General features: G+C 50.8%; 5 protein-coding genes across 5 annotated transcripts; 3 read left to right on the forward strand and 2 right to left on the reverse strand.

Annotated features, from left to right (window-relative positions):
• The first annotated feature begins 72 nt into the window (after window positions 1-72).
• Window positions 73-3,950, forward strand: BO94DRAFT_168010 (putative cytoskeleton assembly control protein Sla2). The gene is made up of 11 exons (XM_025605910.1): window positions 73-244; window positions 317-334; window positions 423-498; window positions 564-721; window positions 785-865; window positions 914-971; window positions 1,040-1,224; window positions 1,279-2,327; window positions 2,379-2,528; window positions 2,589-3,803; window positions 3,856-3,950. The coding sequence occupies exons 1-11, from the start codon at window positions 178-180 to the stop codon at window positions 3,940-3,942; spliced, it is 3,144 nt and encodes a 1,047-aa protein (XP_025464969.1). The 5' UTR covers window positions 73-177; the 3' UTR covers window positions 3,943-3,950.
• A 332-nt stretch (window positions 3,951-4,282) lies between these two features.
• BO94DRAFT_521628 (uncharacterized protein) lies at window positions 4,283-4,863 on the forward strand. Its single transcript, XM_025610155.1, has one exon. The coding sequence runs from the start codon at window positions 4,356-4,358 to the stop codon at window positions 4,704-4,706; it is 351 nt and encodes a 116-aa protein (XP_025464970.1). The 5' UTR covers window positions 4,283-4,355; the 3' UTR covers window positions 4,707-4,863.
• Window positions 4,864-8,435: 3,572 nt separating this feature from the next.
• BO94DRAFT_521629 (FAD-dependent oxidoreductase) lies at window positions 8,436-9,989 on the reverse strand (the record flags this gene model as incomplete). The annotated part of the gene is made up of 5 exons (XM_025610156.1): window positions 8,436-9,012; window positions 9,064-9,346; window positions 9,394-9,557; window positions 9,617-9,804; window positions 9,882-9,989. The coding sequence occupies 5 exons, from the start codon at window positions 9,987-9,989 to the stop codon at window positions 8,436-8,438; spliced, it is 1,320 nt and encodes a 439-aa protein (XP_025464971.1).
• Window positions 9,990-10,177: 188 nt separating this feature from the next.
• On the reverse strand, window positions 10,178-12,060 carry BO94DRAFT_168168 (CAIB/BAIF family enzyme). The gene is made up of 2 exons (XM_025605911.1): window positions 11,989-12,060; window positions 10,178-11,921 (listed from the first exon to the last, which is right to left on the reverse strand). The coding sequence occupies exon 2, from the start codon at window positions 11,868-11,870 to the stop codon at window positions 10,416-10,418; it is 1,455 nt and encodes a 484-aa protein (XP_025464972.1). The 5' UTR covers window positions 11,871-11,921; window positions 11,989-12,060; the 3' UTR covers window positions 10,178-10,415.
• Window positions 12,061-12,235: 175 nt separating this feature from the next.
• BO94DRAFT_603016 (aldehyde dehydrogenase) lies at window positions 12,236-14,035 on the forward strand. The gene has a single exon (XM_025616433.1). It carries the CDS (start codon window positions 12,293-12,295, stop codon window positions 13,787-13,789), a length of 1,497 nt encoding a protein of 498 aa, XP_025464973.1. The 5' UTR covers window positions 12,236-12,292; the 3' UTR covers window positions 13,790-14,035.
• Window positions 14,036-16,327: the final 2,292 nt, after the last annotated feature.

Consider the following 16,327-nt stretch of genomic DNA (forward strand, 5'->3'; position numbering starts at 1 on the left):
TAGCGCATCCTCCGACGAACTGATTGCGCTCTCGGACACGGGCCCACCGGCTCCCGCCGCACCTCTCCGTCTTCTGTTCCCCTGATCCACGCTCATCGAGAGCTTCGCAACCGTCAGCATGAGTCGGTACGTGGTGTTCTCCTGGATAACTATGCGCTGACCGTGCTCGGTGATGGAATGCTAACATGTGGGACTAGCACGGAGACTGATTTGGCGATTAACATTCGCAAAGCCACGAGTATCGGTAAGTCGCAGTCGCAGTTGTATCCCACGCTGGCCTGATGCGTTCTGGTGACTGATCATATCGCAACCACAGAGGAAACCGCCCCGAAACGTACGGATTGACCCCTCCCCTAGCTTCGTGCAGTATCCACGCGTCGCCCGTGTGCTACACAACCCACCCATCGCTAATCCTTGCTCAGGGAAACATGTTCGGAGCTGTATCGTGTACACATGGGACCATAAATCATCCGTCGCCTTCTGGGCTGGCATGAAGATGTATGTGACTGTTTCGTACTTGTTCCCATATTCCTTGCATTGGCTGATTTATCACTGCCGTTTAGTCAACCTGTCCTTGCCGATGAAGTCCAAACGTTCAAGGCGCTCATCACGATACACAAGGTGCTGCAAGAAGGTCACCCGGTGGTGGTCCGTGAAGCACAGCAGCATGTCAATTGGATTGATAGTCTGATGCGAGGTGTTGGAGGGGATGGTATTCGAGGTGCGCCCAGTCAAATTGGAAAAGATGTTTGGATGGAAGCTGACACCGGGGCTGTGGTAACAGGATACGGCCCTCTGATTCGCGAATATGTCTTTTTCCTCGAGTCAAAGCTGGCGTTTCACCGAAACCACCCCGAATTCAACGGTTAGAGCACACATACGACGCTCCCCGCATGGTTACTAATTGATTTAGGCCTGTTTGAATATGAAGAGTACATCAGCTTGAAGACAATCAACGATCCGAATGAAGGGTATGTCCGATGCGCGACTCACGTGCCTCACGTGCCTCACGTGCCACAGCTCGCTGATAGTAGAATAGGTACGAGGCCATTAGCGATCTCATGACGCTGCAGGACCAGATCGATGCCTTCCAGAAATTGATTTTCTCTCATTTCCAATCCGGCACCAACAACGAATGTCGGATCTCGGCGCTGGTCCCCCTGGTGCAGGAGAGCTATGGCATCTACAAGTTCATCACCAGCATGCTGAGGGCCATGCATACGAGTAGGCGCATTCTTCCTGCAATGGTATGATGGAAACTGACGTGGGCTTGTTCAGCGACGGGTGATACAGAAGCGCTAGAGCCCCTCCGTGGCCGATACGATGCTCAACACTACCGTCTGGTCCGCTTTTACTATGAATGTTCCAACCTGCGGTATCTCACCAGCCTCATCACTGTTCCTAAACTGCCCCAGGACCCGCCCAATTTGCTGTCGGATGATGACGAGCGTCCGGCTCTGCCGAAGCGACCGGTGAAAGAGCCCGAGCCCCAGCCATCCCCGCCACCCAAGGTGACCGGAGCTGACCCAGAGCCCATCAATGACTTCTGGACCACCGAAGCCAAGCGCCAGCAAGAGGAGTATGAAGCAGAGCAGCAACGCTTGCAGCAGCAGTGGGAGGATCAGCAGCGGCAGCAACTTCTCGCGCAGCAGCAGGCCCAGCGTGATTTCGAGGAACAGCAACGTCTCCAGGCAGAACAACAACGTCTTGCTCAGGAACAGCTACTGCGCGATCAGTACCAGACACAGACCCAGGGTCGCTTGGCCGAGCTTGAGCAGGAGAATTTGAACGCCCGGGCCCAGTATGAGCGCGACCAGCTGATGCTGCAACAATACGACCGTCGTGTCAAGGACCTGGAGGAACAGATGAACCAGCTGACCGCGAACCTCAACCTGCAGAATGCTTCGAAGGACGACTTGATCCGGTCACTGCAAGAGCAGGTTAACACGTGGCGGTCCAAGTATGAAGCCTTGGCCAAGCTTTACTCCCAACTCCGTCAGGAGCATCTCGACCTTTTGCAGACGACCAAGAGCCTCAAGCTTAAAGCCGCCTCAGCGCAGGAGGCTATTGAGCGCCGCGAGAAGCTTGAGCGTGAGATCAAGACTAAGAACCTCGAGCTGGCCGACATGATCCGCGAGAGAGACCGCGCGTTGCACGACAGAGATCGTCTGACCGGTAACAACAAAGAAGAGCTGGAGAAGATCAAGAGGGAACTTCGCTTTGCCCTCGAGCGGGCCGAAAATGCGGAACGCTCCAAGGGCACGGAGATCTCAACTCTGTTGTCGAAATACAACAGAGAGATGGCAGACTTGGAAGAGGCACTCCGGGTAAGTTTATCCCCAGACTTTCCTCTCAGGTTTTCCTAATGGTGGATATAGAACAAGTCCCGCGCCCTGGAGGACATCTCCAGCAAGACCTCTGAGCGTGCCGGGGACCATGATCTCGCTCTTCGCGAGAAGGACGAGGAAATTGAGGTGTACAAGTCGGGAATGGAGCAGGCTTTGATGGAACTCGAGGAGCTGAAACTGGTATGTTGGTGGATGATGACCCATGGTGTTGTTACTGGGCTAACAGGCTGCGCACAATAGAGCCAAGGTGATGTCGACACTGCACTGGATTCCCAGATTGACCACGTTCTGCACAGCACTGTCTCTAAGATCAACGACATCATTGATTCGGTGCTCCAAACGGGTGTGCAGCGTGTGGATGACGCTCTATATGAGTTGGACTCTTCCAACCAGGCCGGTAACCAGAATGCCTCCCCTCCATATGTGCTTTCGCAGATTGAGAAGGCCTCAGCTTCGGCCACCGAGTTCTCCACGGCCTTCAATAACTTCATTGCGGACGGGCCCAACAGCACCCATGCTGAAATCATCCGGACGGTGTCCATCTTCTCTGGGTCCGTTGCCGACGTGCTGAGCAACACGAAGGGGTTGACACGCTTCGCCAACGACGACAAGAGTGCTGACCAGCTGATCAACGCCGCCCGCAAATCCGCCCAGGCGACGGTGCGGTTCTTCCGAGGCCTGCAGTCTTTCCGCCTCGAAGGGCTGGAGGCGCTGCAAAAGACCGATGTGGTGATCAACAACAACCTCGAAGTGCAGAGAGACTTGCAATCTCTCTCGAAGCTGGTTGAGACGTTCACACCCAAGAGTGCGAAGATTTCCACCAACGGCGATCTGGGCGACTTGGTCGACCAGGAACTTCTCAAGGCGGCGGACGCCATTGATGCCGCGGCCCAGCGACTGGCCAAGCTTAAGAACAAGCCCCGCGACGGCTTCAGCACATACGAACTTCGGATCAACGATGTCATCCTGGCGGCTGCTATTGCGGTGACCAACGCAATTGCCGAGCTGATCAAGGCAGCCACTGAGTCTCAGCAGGAGATTGTCCGTGAGGGCCGCGGTAGCTCGTCACGGACTGCCTTCTACAAGAAGAACAACCGATGGACAGAGGGTCTGATCTCGGCTGCCAAGGCAGTTGCTAACTCGACCAACACTTTGATCGAGACCGCCGACGGGGTCATATCAGGCCGCAACTCCCCTGAGCAGCTGATCGTTGCCAGTAACGATGTAGCGGCCAGTACGGCCCAGCTGGTAGCGGCCAGTCGTGTCAAGGCCACCTTCATGAGCAAGACGCAGGATCGGCTGGAGACGGCCAGTAAGGCTGTTGGGGCGGCCTGTCGGGCTCTGGTACGACAGGTGCAAGACATCATCAGGGAGAAGAACCAGGATGACAACGAGGCGGTGGATTATTCGAAGTTGAGCTCGCACGAGTTTAAGGTTCAGGAGATGGAGCAGCAGGTCGGTCGTTCCCTTGTGTTGTCCGTGACCCCCACTAACGATGTAACTTCAGGTCGAGATTCTCCAGCTGGAGAACAGCCTGGCTCGGGCCCGGCAACGGCTGGGAGAGATGCGCAAGATTTCCTACCAGGAGGAGTAATGGGATGTATTGGTGCTAGGGGCGGTTGCGCGGCCGTGCCATGGGATGCGTGTTTCGTGCAACCTTGTTTGTTGGATATACCAAGAGTAGACGCACCATGCATTGTAACTGTATATACGCCACTGGCTCGGTTAGGAGCGTCCCCCTGGTAGAGCTCTCTTGGTAGTAGTCTTGGCCGGCCGGAAGGGCCTTCCACGCCATGAAATCATGTGTCCATCATCCATCATCCATCATGCCGCGGCTGCCCTGAGGCCTGGGGGCCTGGGGGCCTGGGGCATGCCGCCGGGCTCATCTATATAAGAGGCCTCTGGTTCATCTCTCCTCGTTGCTTTTCTGTCACCCATCAACCAAGTCTTTTCCCCTATCCTCTCCCCCCCTTTCCTCTCAAGTTAGCTGATAGCACGCACGAAACCATGGCAAACACCGCAGACCCCCCAGTCAACCTCACGGCCATGCAGCGGTTCCTTGCCGTGTACAAGCTCGTGGAGGACTTGCTGTTGAATCTGGACTCGCGCACGCTGAATTTCTCCAAGCGCGTGTGCCGGGCGTGGAGGGACCTCATCGACGGATCGGACGCCATCAAGGAGGTGTACCTCATGGTGCCGGAGCCCTATCTGGGTCAGCGCCAGTTCCGGCGTCCAGTTCGCCCAGTTCGCCGGCGAAACACTCTATTCAATTGGCCTGGCAGATGGCTACGCGCGTGGCTGCCACGATGGTTTCCTCGCCGGCATGTCAGGTGGGTGGAGGCTTTGAGAAGTGGCTGACGGTGCTGATGAATTGACTACATTCTAGATGGGCACCGGAGCCGAATGGACCAGAGCCGAGAGGTCGAAGTCGGCGTCGGATGATTCCCAGGGATGAACGCAACATTTATCGTTCAGTTTCACGGCAGAGACGGATGGAGGTGACTCGTCGACAGACAGCGGAGGAGGTTATCTTGAGTAAATCCGATGACTCCGATGAGTTTGATGAGGATGGGCTGTATGAGAGTACGGGTGGATATCATTATTAGAGGAGGACTTGAGGTGATACACCTAGAGAGACACAGACAGACAGAGAGAGAGAGAGAGAGAGAGAGACAGAGAGAGAAAATGGTATGGGCGTGGAGGTTGCTTTGGAGGTTGCTTTGGAGGTTGCTTTGGAGGTTGCTTTGGAGGTTGCTTTGGAGGTTGCTATTGCTATTGCTTTGCTATTGCTATTGTTACAGTTGTTTGTATGTTGCCCTACTAAAATGGACCCCTTGGGCTTTTGCTTTTGTTGAGAAAAGAAATGAGATGTCAATTTGACTCTTTTGCTGGATCTGTTTCACTTCCTTTGTAGTTGAGGTTATCCATCTCTGGTATACATTGTGGTGATGGTGAATGTAGGGCTGAGGATTCCTCTACTTCTTTGCTCTAGATCTTGCTCTACTCTTTCCATCTCAATTGCCACTGCTTAGAGTATCTCTGATTCATCCCTACTCACTAGACACAGCTTGGCCTCACCAGTATAGTCCCACAACCATGACAGCTGAACCCCCCAACTGCCAAGGTGTCAAAATGAAAACCATCTCACCCCCTCCTCCCTTCACTCTGGAAACGTTGGTACCTGATCCAAGTTGACTTCCCGGACCCAGAAAACGGCATCAAACCATCTTCTTGGCGGAGAAAGCAACCCTTTTGCTTTCCACCGTCTCTATAGAGTTCATCCAAACGCCACCACCACCACCCCTGATGCCTGGTTTGCATGTGCCATCCCCGTCTTACCTTTTCCCTCTTCCAGGAACCTTTGCGAGCCGACTGTCTCCCCAAGGATGGGAACCGTTGGATGGCCTTCAGGGCATGTGATAAAGTCTGTCTTCGCATCTTGCCATGTGCGCTTGGCAGTCATAGACAGAGGCAGAGAGATAATCTCCCCCAAGGGATGGAGTCACGAACCATGGATCTCCCTGTGTGACTGAGTTATGGCCTGATGTCGTTCCACAGACAGGTCCTTAGCGATCATCTAGGTTCGTGGTGTGATACTACCCAGTTAAAAAGGTTTCAACCTGTCATCCGTATGGATCTGCGTAAGAGTCATTTTCTGTTTCTTGATTGGAAATACTTGGTTCGAACGAGGCTAACAGAGTTTATGGAATCCGATAGAAGCACTGCCAATGCTCATCTCCCCGTGCCGGATCCGAGAGTGAGCCCTCGAGGGGTATCGGTCATTATGACAGGGTTGCTCATAGACCAGGTTTTTCAGAAGCGGGAAGTCTGATATTCCACCGTACCCATTGGAACTACTTCATTGGGACACATGTGCTTTGCGCAGAGACTTGGATGCTTTATCGGTCCCCTGGAAGAGAGAGAGTGGGAAATAGACACCCGCATCGAGCCGATGTCTAGATGACGTCTAGATGAACGAGTTGTCCTCGCGAGGAGAGATCCATCCTTACTTGGTGATGCTATTAGTACATTTCATGTGATTGACCTACTAATTTGACTAGAATCCTTCTAATCCAAGACCATCTGACCCACCGACTAGTCCAGACCAGCCCCAGACCAGCCCCAGACCAGCCCCAGATCAGATCCCTTCTCCTCTTCTTCTATCATGTGGAGACACAATCTCTTCCTACCCCTGAAGTCAGTCTCTCCTTCTCCAACTCAATCAATTCCCTCAAGCCGATTCCGATCCATGGCCAGCCAGAGTCAAAAATGAGTAACTTTGCTTCTACCCAACGTGCAACGGTCTGACACATGGGTCTACGTCAGGATGTGCCGTTTCATCCGATTCGGACGAGTCGAACATGGCCCGTGGTTTCTGGTGTCTCAGAAGGTTCTCGAAGGATTTGCGAGGTTGGTTTTAATAGCGTCTGGGGATTGTTGAGAGGACTTGATTTATGCTGTTATCAATGGAAATGAGAATAATGTTTCAAGGGTGTCTACTATGGATGACTCCTATTACTTTTTAGTATGTACAGGGCAGTATTAAGCACTGTTGCCTGTATAGTCTTCTACGTTCTTCCTCTCAAACAGTCATAATGATTTCAGACACGTGAACACAACCATTTCCTCCCCAAAGACACAAAAACATCCAATTAGCAAATAAATCAGTACACAAAAATATAGCAACCCATTACCACATCAAAACCCAAACCCACCTCAACCACAACAAAGACTCCAAAGACCGGACACTCCGTCCCCCGTAGCACAACAATAAACTCAAATATAGTAAGCAAAGCAAAGCAAAGCAATTCTCCGCTCCGGCCGAAGGATGAATCTCAACAGTTTTCAAAGGGCGGAATTTGAACCTTAATCTTCTACTAGTATTAAGCAATTTACCTGTTCAGGATCAGCAAATGGGTCCGGTACTTCTGTTGTCCGTGCCCGTAGTCCAATCAGAGTATCTGTACAAGATAGAGGTTATTCTATTACTCAATGGTACTGTATTTACACTCTTGTTCTATGGGTATCCGATGGATGGTTTCAAGTGGATCATTCCAAGGGATGGGACGAAACGGAACGGAATGGAACGCTAGATAGAATCCTATTCCATCCTCTCCAACTACGCCAAGATACAATGCCTAGTGGAATCCTACCAGGCAGGTAGGTAGGCGAATCCCGAATGGACCCTGAACTCTGAATCCAGAGACTACTACTATTACTTATGTGTATAGTTCAGTTCAGTTCGGTCGAGACTAATATCTCCCACAAACAAAACTAGGGACGAATAGTATCCATAAGTGGATAACTAACTTGTATTAAGTTCACACTATCTTCGCATATAGCATACATATAGCACACACATAGCACATCAAAAGTGCCATTCAAGGTTGGGGTTATGTTTTGAGTTCCTACCGTTGTGTAACACTCCAACTACCGAATCGGGATAGCTATGCGAACGACCTGTCTAGCCTTGATCTGCATCATGTGAATCATTCTGGGTGTGTGTGTGGGTGCCTGACAAGGAAAGGTCAGGATGTATGACTGTGTGTCTATTGATATGGATGGGGGGAAGGAAAGTTTAATTGATGGAGGTTGGGCTGACGCGGCTTGGAACTATACTATGTTTAGGTTTGGTTTGGTTTGTGCTGGAGGTGGATGGGATGGTGGAGGCAGTGATGGTTGTGTAACGTTGTAGCTTTTTTCTATGTCTCTTACTCTCACTCTTGGTGTATGTGTGTGACTGTGACTTGGAGATAGAGCTGGGTTGGATGTATACAGCAATGATCTGCTCAGGTTGACTAGTATCAATGCGGTATATGGACCAGGGGGGTTGGGAAGGGCTAGATGTAACCTTGATATGTCTATGCTTGGGCTCTACCTATACTAGGGTTACTAGTAGATGTTAGTGGAGCAAGTATTCGAGGCTAGAGAGATACATGTGATGTTTCACGTTTGGGAAATGTAGGTGGCAATACTTGCAAGCATGAACCAATGCATTCGTGATGGTCGTGATGGTCATCATCAAGTTAGACTACAGACATACCTCCCAAAGAGTAGAGCCCAATCTCCCAAATCCACCTGAAGCTATCACCACCCCGCATACCACTTCCTACGCAACCCTCCAATCCCACAAGTCCCTCTCGATGAAGCAGGCAGCCGCGCCTTGCGCCACTCCCCAAACGCCTGGCCCGTCTCCTCCAACAACCCCATGCCCCCGGCGAGAACGCTCTCCTGTCGCGTTGACACCATCCTCCACCACCCCACCTCCGTATCCCGTGTGATGCCTGCGCCGCTGAGAACCCAATCCCGGAACTGCTGTGTGATTCCGTTACCTAATTGAAAGAGCCGTCGACAGGAAAGAGCATTCTGGGTATTCCGTGCCGCTGCTGGTTTGCGGAGGTCTTCGTAGAGTCTGAGGACTTCGGGGAGCAGAGTGCGTATTTGATACGGGTTTGTCGCGTGCTGGTTGAGTAATCCCAGTACTGTGCCGAGGACGACGGCGTCTTCGATGCCTGTGGCTGTCTCTTGGGCCTGGTGGGGAGGAATTCGGTGGGCTGCGGTGCCGAGGAGGGCGATACGGTTTTGGGTCCAGGCGTGTGGAAGGGGGAGAGAATGTGTCGTTGAGGTGGTAACGGACGGGGCGATGGAGAGAATGGTTTGCAGGCTGGTATATGTGTTAGCTTTTGTGATGATATAGTGGGTTAAGGAATCGAACCGGTCATCCCAGCCCCGACTGCTTTCTTGTACGTCGGCAGTGCTGTCTGTGCGGTAGAGGGCCAAGACGAAGGTCTGACATTGTCGGACAGGATAGAAGAAGGCGTGTTGGTCGGGTCCCAACCAGGCCGTGACGCTGCATCGCTGCCATAGTTCATCTATCTTAGAATCGTTCAGAGCTTCGAGGTGTTTCCGCGAGATGGTCGTCTGGTAGATGACCTCGTCCGCTGTGCCAATCTGGCTGGAATGTCCTACAACTGCATCTCGGATTTGGGGATCGCTTCCTGCTCCCATGGATTAGCGATGGACGTTAAGAAGAATGAAAGCATACCATCTACCCCGATCACCACGTCGCCTTGCATCCGCTCCCCATCATCCAAGCTCACCTCTGCAGTCTCACAGAGTACCTCCTTCACCGCGACACGTCGGATCTCCACGCCCAGACTTCGCGCCCTATCCCGTAAGACCTGGAGCAAATCTGCTTGATGAATCGTCCTGCCATCATAATCAGTTCATCTAATTCATATATTAGATCACCAGATGAAATCACATACACCCACGGCCCCCCATATACGCGACACGTCTCCTCTCCACACGGCATTGACCGGATCACACCTCCATCTGTATACCGCCGAAAATCAATCGTCTCGAGAATGTCCCCTTTCTTTAGGACTGCATCGAGAAGGCCCAATTGGCGGAGAAGACAAGTTCCGTTCGGGGCAATCTGGATGCCCGGGGTTGTCTGGATAGTGTTAATCAGAGTTGAGCATGTGGAAGTATATATCCGCTGCTTGTGATGAGGTAGGATGATGAGTTTACCTCAACATCAATATCGCCCTCCAGAACAACCACCTCTACATTCCCTCGACGACACGTAATCGCGCATACCAGGGCGGGAATATCTCCTCCGACAATAATGATTTTCATCTTTATTTACTCCTCTCCTCGTATCTTCTCGTCGACTAAAAATCCCGGTTTGTTACTGGGATATTAGAATAAGCGACAGGCAATCAGTGGACAAACATATTGAAAATGGAACTGGAAACCCTGGTGCTATTTATCTCCTGCTTCGTTGTCTCCATATCTTCAGCCGGGCTTCTATTCGGCCTCGGGATTGATCGGATCTCAGTCAGATGGATGCGCCTGCAGGCCCCAAAAGCAAATCTTGGGCATTCTTGTCAGCAATGCTGCCGAGCCCAGCATCAAAATTGAGAACCGGGCGGTCGTGGAGGGGTGTTATTGGGTGGCATATTTGCTTTGTTGAGGTGCAGGCGGCACTGCATGCGTGCTTTTTCTTTGTGTCCATCTCTGCTCTCACGATGCGGGGTAGATTGCAGCGTCACATCACCGCTATTAGTCCAGCCACCGCTTTTCGTCCGATCCAAGTGGTTTGGGCATGATGTCGCATCCGATGTTGACCCCTTCAATACTCGCGGCGTGACGGATGGTAGTCATCTCACCGAACCCCGTCTCTCGGGTTTCTAAATAGTCGGTCGGGACGTCTTGAGGGCGAATGTAGTCTGGGGCGCCTTGGAATCCCGTCGTGCCCTCGTATTGGCCCAAAGAGCGCAGGTATTTCATCACCCCCGCTAGCGAGACATTCACTTGCCAGGATCCCCCTTCGGTGGCTTGCTTATACAGTGCCGCCATGATCCCGGACGCAAGGAAGTAGCCGCCTGCATGATCGAGCGCCTGGCAGGGAAGAGCACGGGCAGCCTCTCCAGCCCCGAAGTGTTCGGCCTCTGAGACGTTCATGCCGGAGCAGGTTTGGACAAGTGAATCGAAGCCTCGTCGGGTTGACCATGGGCCATTGGGACCATACGCGGACATGTTTGCGCAGATGATCCCACGGTTGGGACGTCTCTTGACTATTTCTTCTGGGGAGAGACCGCGAGAGGCCAGACTCCCTGGTCTGTAGCCCTGGATAAAGACGTCTGCGTCGTTGAGCAGGGTGAACAGCTCCGCTGAATCCTTCTCTTCATTAAGATCGAATTGGATGGTCCTCTTGCCGCAGCCGAATTCCCGATCGAGATCCGGCAGGTCGGGCAGATAAGGACTCGTCACCCAAAGCACATCGGCTCCGTGTGCAGCGAGCGTCTTCCCGCATAGCGGGGCCGCAATGACCCGCGACAATTCAAGGACACGGAGGCCCCGCAGACATTTATCTGCGTGTGGACCGATCCGGGCTGGCAGACCGGCGGGGGCGTCGCCGATCTTGCGGAGTAGGATGGGAAAGTCCGCGATGGCTTTGGCTTGGGGAAGGACATCCCATTGCTCGTAGGTGCGGAGAGCGGCGATGACGAGGTTGTTGTCGACGGCAGTAGATTCGAGGTCGACGGAACGCCAGGCAGAGATCTTGGAGGCGACTTCCTCCCGGGTTGCGGTTGGAGAGCAGCCAAGGAGGGATTTTGTGCCCTCGCGGTGGTTGGGAAAGTTATCGTGGACGCGCACGTAGCCGTCGGACGTTTGGTGGAGGCCGCCAATAGGGCCCCAGGCTGAGGGAGCCGGAGCCCCGTTCAGCGTGTAGAGACGTTCACACTTGAACTCGATGCAGGCATGGTCGGGGGGCACGGTGACTTTGGGGGGTGGGATGGTGTTGCGAAGGCTGTGGATCTGGGATGCCAGCAGAGCAGAGAGCGCAATAGAGGCTTGCGCGAGGTGGCCGACTTTATAGGAGGAGGGGAGACCGAGCTGAGAAGATTCGACAATGCAGAGCGAGTCGAGAGTGTCTGGAGGGAGATGGAGGCCCTGCCAGAGATGGGTGACGGTGTCACGAGGGGTGTAGCTGGTTCGGTCTGAAGTGGACATTGTGGATTGCTTCTTGTAAGATGGAGAAAAGTCGAGGATGAGTCACAAAGTCTAGACAAAACAAGACAATGGTCAGTTCTCAAGAAACCATGGGGAGGGAATATCGCTGATTCCCTACAGACTGTTTGACCCCAACCATGGAATTGGTTCTTATGGAGGGCGAAGGTATTGTTCAGGTAGGGAATTCACCCGATGATTCACCAGCAGGGAGGCAAGAGAGAACAATCGGAGTCTATTCAGAGCATCTGCTATCTTTGGAGTGATGACAGAATGTCAGAATGGCTGATAAGCCGCTTATCCAAAGCGGGGTCTGCCGATACCGAGGCACGAGGCCTGCCTACATACATATCTCTATAAAGCCTGCAGCTCATGCATCATTCACCCCATGAGATCTATATCTGGCTCCAACTAACATCTTCAAAATGGCCGACACTCTCCCCTACATTTCTAACTGGGTCAATGGCACCCATACTGCTGCCATCACGAACCGCATCCCCGTCATCAACCCCGCCAACGAGCTCCCCATTGCTACCATCGACGCAACGCCAAAAGAAACCGTTGACCACATCATCCACGAGTCCCTCCAAACATTCCAGAATGGCACCTGGTCGCGCGCGGATGTGTCAGACCGATTCGCCGTCCTCTCCACAGCAGCACGATTGCTCCGCTCGCGCATCCCCGAATTCGTGGAACTCGAAACCCGCCAGACAGGCCGTCCCATCCGCGAGATGCGAGCCCAGCTGGCGCGCGTCCCGGAATGGTTGGAGTACTTTGCATCCCTGGCGCGCGTCCACGAAGGCCGCGTGACTCCCTTCAAAGGTCCTGTCGTGAACACCCTGACGCGGCTTCCCTTGGGCGTCGTGGCCCTGATCACGCCCTACAACCACCCGCTCCTCATTGCGATGAAGAAGATCGGTGCGGCGCTGGCAGCGGGGAATGTGGTCATTGTCAAGGCGTCGGAGCTGGCGCCGCTGTCGGTGCTGAAACTGGGAGCCCTGTTCCAGGAGGCTGGTCTACCTGACGGCGTGTTGCAGATTGTCAGCGGATATGGATATGAGACCGGAAAGTATTTGTGTGAAAGCCCGTTACTAGCCAAGATCGACCTGACAGGAGGACTGGCCACATACAAAGCTATTGCACCGTCTGCGTCGGCCAACTTGATCCCCATCACGGCCGAGCTGGGTGGAAAGGCCCCGGTGTGTTTCTTCCCAAGCATGGATGTCGAGCATGCGGTCAAGGCGGCGCTGTTTGCGAGCTTCATTGCTAGTGGGCAGACATGTGTCACGGGGAGCAGATTGTTGGTACATGCAGACATCTACGATGATTTCATTGCGTTGCTAAAGAAAAGGGTCGAGGCCTTGCGACTTGGTGATCCGTTTGACGACCAGACACAGATTGGAACTGTCATATCTAAGACGGCTGTGGAGAGATGCTCTGCCTTCGTGGAGAGGGCCGTGCAGGAAGGAGGGAAGATCATCTGTGGTGGACATCCAACCACGAACCAAGACGGAAAAGGGTTCTACTTCCAGCCAACCATCATTGAGACTCGTTCACAGACAGATCTAGAATGTAATGAGGTGTTTGGTCCAGTAATTGCGCTCATCAAGTGCCAGTCGGAGGAGGACATCATTCGCGTCGCGAACGGTTCCTCGTTAGCATTGGGGGCATCGGTTTGGACAAACGACTTCAAGCAGGCGCATCGGGTGGGGGACAAGATAGAGGCGGGGATTGTGTGGATCAATGGACACCATCTCAATGATCCGTCGTCACCATGGGGTGGTTTCAAACAGAGTGGCTTGGGGAAGGAGAACGGGCTGGAGGCCTATGAGAGCTATACGAAGCTCAAGAGCACCGTGATCAACTATGGTGTTCCTCCGGTTTGGTTCGATGATGAGCCTGCAAATGCCCGGTATGGCTAGGAGCATGGCAGCATGGAAAATTCGTAGATACCATTGACTGTTGATATTTATTTGGGCACCATCTTCCGAAATATCAGGAATATCTTCACCATTGTCATCAGGCCTTTAACGTACAGATAATCGAGATTGATAGGATCTGTAATCAGCGAGCTCTCATCTGGTGTCTTTGTATTGCATTGCATGGAGCTTCTCTCCTCCTATACAAGGTAATAATAAATGTTAGGACACGAAGCCGAAGAAAACAAGTAATATTGATTGACTAGCTAGGAGGCTTCTGCTACACGGGATGAAAAGGGTAATAATATAATGATTAATGTGATAAAGCACGTGACGCGCTTGCTTACTGACTAACTAGCTAACTATCCAGACATGGTTTCTTAAGTAAGTAGGGATATTAACTAACGTAAACCACAAGCGAGCCGCGAATCTAAGCGAGCCGCGGATCCTTTGCTATAGCCACCATTACTTAAAGCTTTTCAACCACCAGCTCCATGAAATTTGTTTAAATAAATATATGAAAAAGTAGCTATTTACTAGAGCAGTTCTGAATTGTATGTCCAACTGTTCCACAGCCACTGCAGCGTTGCGGAGCCCGTTGACGAGGTACAGGAGTAGATTGTTCAGGTTGCTTAATAAGCTGCGTATTTAGCTGTTAAACGCGATTTTGGCCTTCCTGTACAGATAAAAGGGTATCATCTTCTAGTAGAGCACGCCTTCTTACTTTCTTTTTATATTTTCGCTCATTTTCAGCCCGTAAAATCTTGATTTCTTGCTGTAAAAGAATATTTGTTTGCATAGCCATTTGAGCAGCTTTCTGTTACGGACCCCTGCTAGCTGAACAACTAGTAAGGCGGGTATGTCAGGCAGAAGGCCACATCCGGACGGAAGGGGGCTCTTATCGAGGAGGATCCCGACCCGAACCGTCAGGCAGCACGGATCACGTGACCATGGTATACAGACAGGCATGTGGTATACGACATATCATGATGGTCTATGACTATCAAGCAGGTATACGATAGACCCGATGGTATATAGAATGGTATATGAGGGATGGATATATAAGGACACTTCTTCATGTACTTAGTTAGTTCTGTTCTTCATACTCAATTCCAATTATCTTTAAGTAATCTATGTTTTGGTAGAAGCTTAGCAATAACATTCATCCGCACTTACTTACGGATAGCTGTACGGCATTATCTGGCCTTACTTTTCTTCTTTTGTTCAGATTAAGTTATCTTTAGATAGTCAATAACCTGACTATCTTTGATTCAGTTTACAAGGTATATATCGGAACGGGAGCTAAGCTAACAGGAACAAGGAGAAGTGATCCTAGGGTTTGATATATTGAGCACCAGTCAGTACAAGTATTACCCAGTGATAATCAGTTATTATATTAACTATATTGAATACATCACGTGCGCCTCAGCAGCAGGGCCTGATAATCAAGGAACTAATGGACATGGTTAGTCAGCTACAAGAAAGCATCACAGCCTTAGAATAAAAGAACCAGTTACTTGAAGGTCGCTTGTCAGTCAAATCTGTCAAGATCTGACCACCCAAGCCATTCAACGGCAAATGAGCGAAGCTTAGGGCTTTCTTGACCTAGTTAGACTTGTACCTCAACATAAACAAGGAAAAGCTCAAGAATGAAGAAAACAAGATCTTTTTTATATCTACTTATCTTACTGGAGCAGTATTTAATTAGTTTAAACTATATATCCGCGAGTGATAAGAGAAATTAGTAAGTAACCAGAATAACAATATAAAATAACTTTTTACTAGTTATACCAGATTCAAACAGTATCTTAAACAGATATTCAGAGACATTGATGCAACACGGAATACTGAATAAAAGTTATAATGATTTAAGCAGATAAAATCAATATCTATATATATTTCAGAGTTTTAGCAAGTTATTAATTATCTGGATTGGGATAATAATACTTACATTTTATAATTTAAAGAAGGACTTAAGATAGAGATCTAAGAAAAAATCATTTAGCAAGAACAACCGGACACCTTGGCTAAAATAATCAAAGCAGTAGTGAAGATTAATAATAAGCTGTATAACTTTAATATAAAATAATAAAAAAATCGGTAGACCAGCAGGTCTATATCTTGACGTAATAACCAGCCAGGTTACCGAGCCAATAATGGAAGGTCGGTACAATCTAGAAGCTTGGAATACAAAGATCTTTACAGGCTGAAGCCCATGGAGCTGGATACAGCACAGCATCAGACTCAAGAGACTCGAGTGTCCAAGGAGGAACTTAAACAGTGTAAACAAGACCGCTTGTGCTTTAGCTACAGCAAAGCAGGTTATCAGTCAAAGAACTGCAGTCAGAAATAGCCTTAGAAATAATTAAGAGCTATAAACCATAATCAAGGCAGAGAAGTCTATGATATTACCATTATTTAGCATGAGGTTTGGACGGATACCGCAACACAGACACTAGATAACAAGAAGTTATATGCTATTCAGTATGGTCGACTATTAAAGAACAGAATATACCGTGATTAGTTGAGATAACAGGCCAC

This window comes from Aspergillus sclerotioniger (assembly GCF_003184525.1).
Source record: "Aspergillus sclerotioniger CBS 115572 chromosome Unknown BO94scaffold_23, whole genome shotgun sequence".
Lineage (NCBI taxonomy): Eukaryota > Fungi > Ascomycota > Eurotiomycetes > Eurotiales > Aspergillaceae > Aspergillus > Aspergillus sclerotioniger.

Excerpts from the sequence above, each read along its gene's own strand:
- BO94DRAFT_168010 (XM_025605910.1), top strand. The coding sequence starts at position 178 with ATGCTAACATGTGGGACTAGCACGGAGACTGATTTGGCGATTAACATT. Across the intron at positions 722-784 it reads TGGAGGGGATGGTATTCGAG|GATACGGCCCTCTGATTCGC; the intron begins GTGCGCCCAGTC and ends CTGTGGTAACAG. Across the intron at positions 3,804-3,855 it reads TTCAGGAGATGGAGCAGCAG|GTCGAGATTCTCCAGCTGGA; the intron begins GTCGGTCGTTCC and ends ATGTAACTTCAG.
- BO94DRAFT_521628 (XM_025610155.1), top strand. The coding sequence starts at position 4,356 with ATGGCAAACACCGCAGACCCCCCAGTCAACCTCACGGCCATGCAGCGG.
- BO94DRAFT_168168 (XM_025605911.1), bottom strand. The coding sequence starts at position 11,870 with ATGTCCACTTCAGACCGAACCAGCTACACCCCTCGTGACACCGTCACC.
- BO94DRAFT_603016 (XM_025616433.1), top strand. The coding sequence starts at position 12,293 with ATGGCCGACACTCTCCCCTACATTTCTAACTGGGTCAATGGCACCCAT.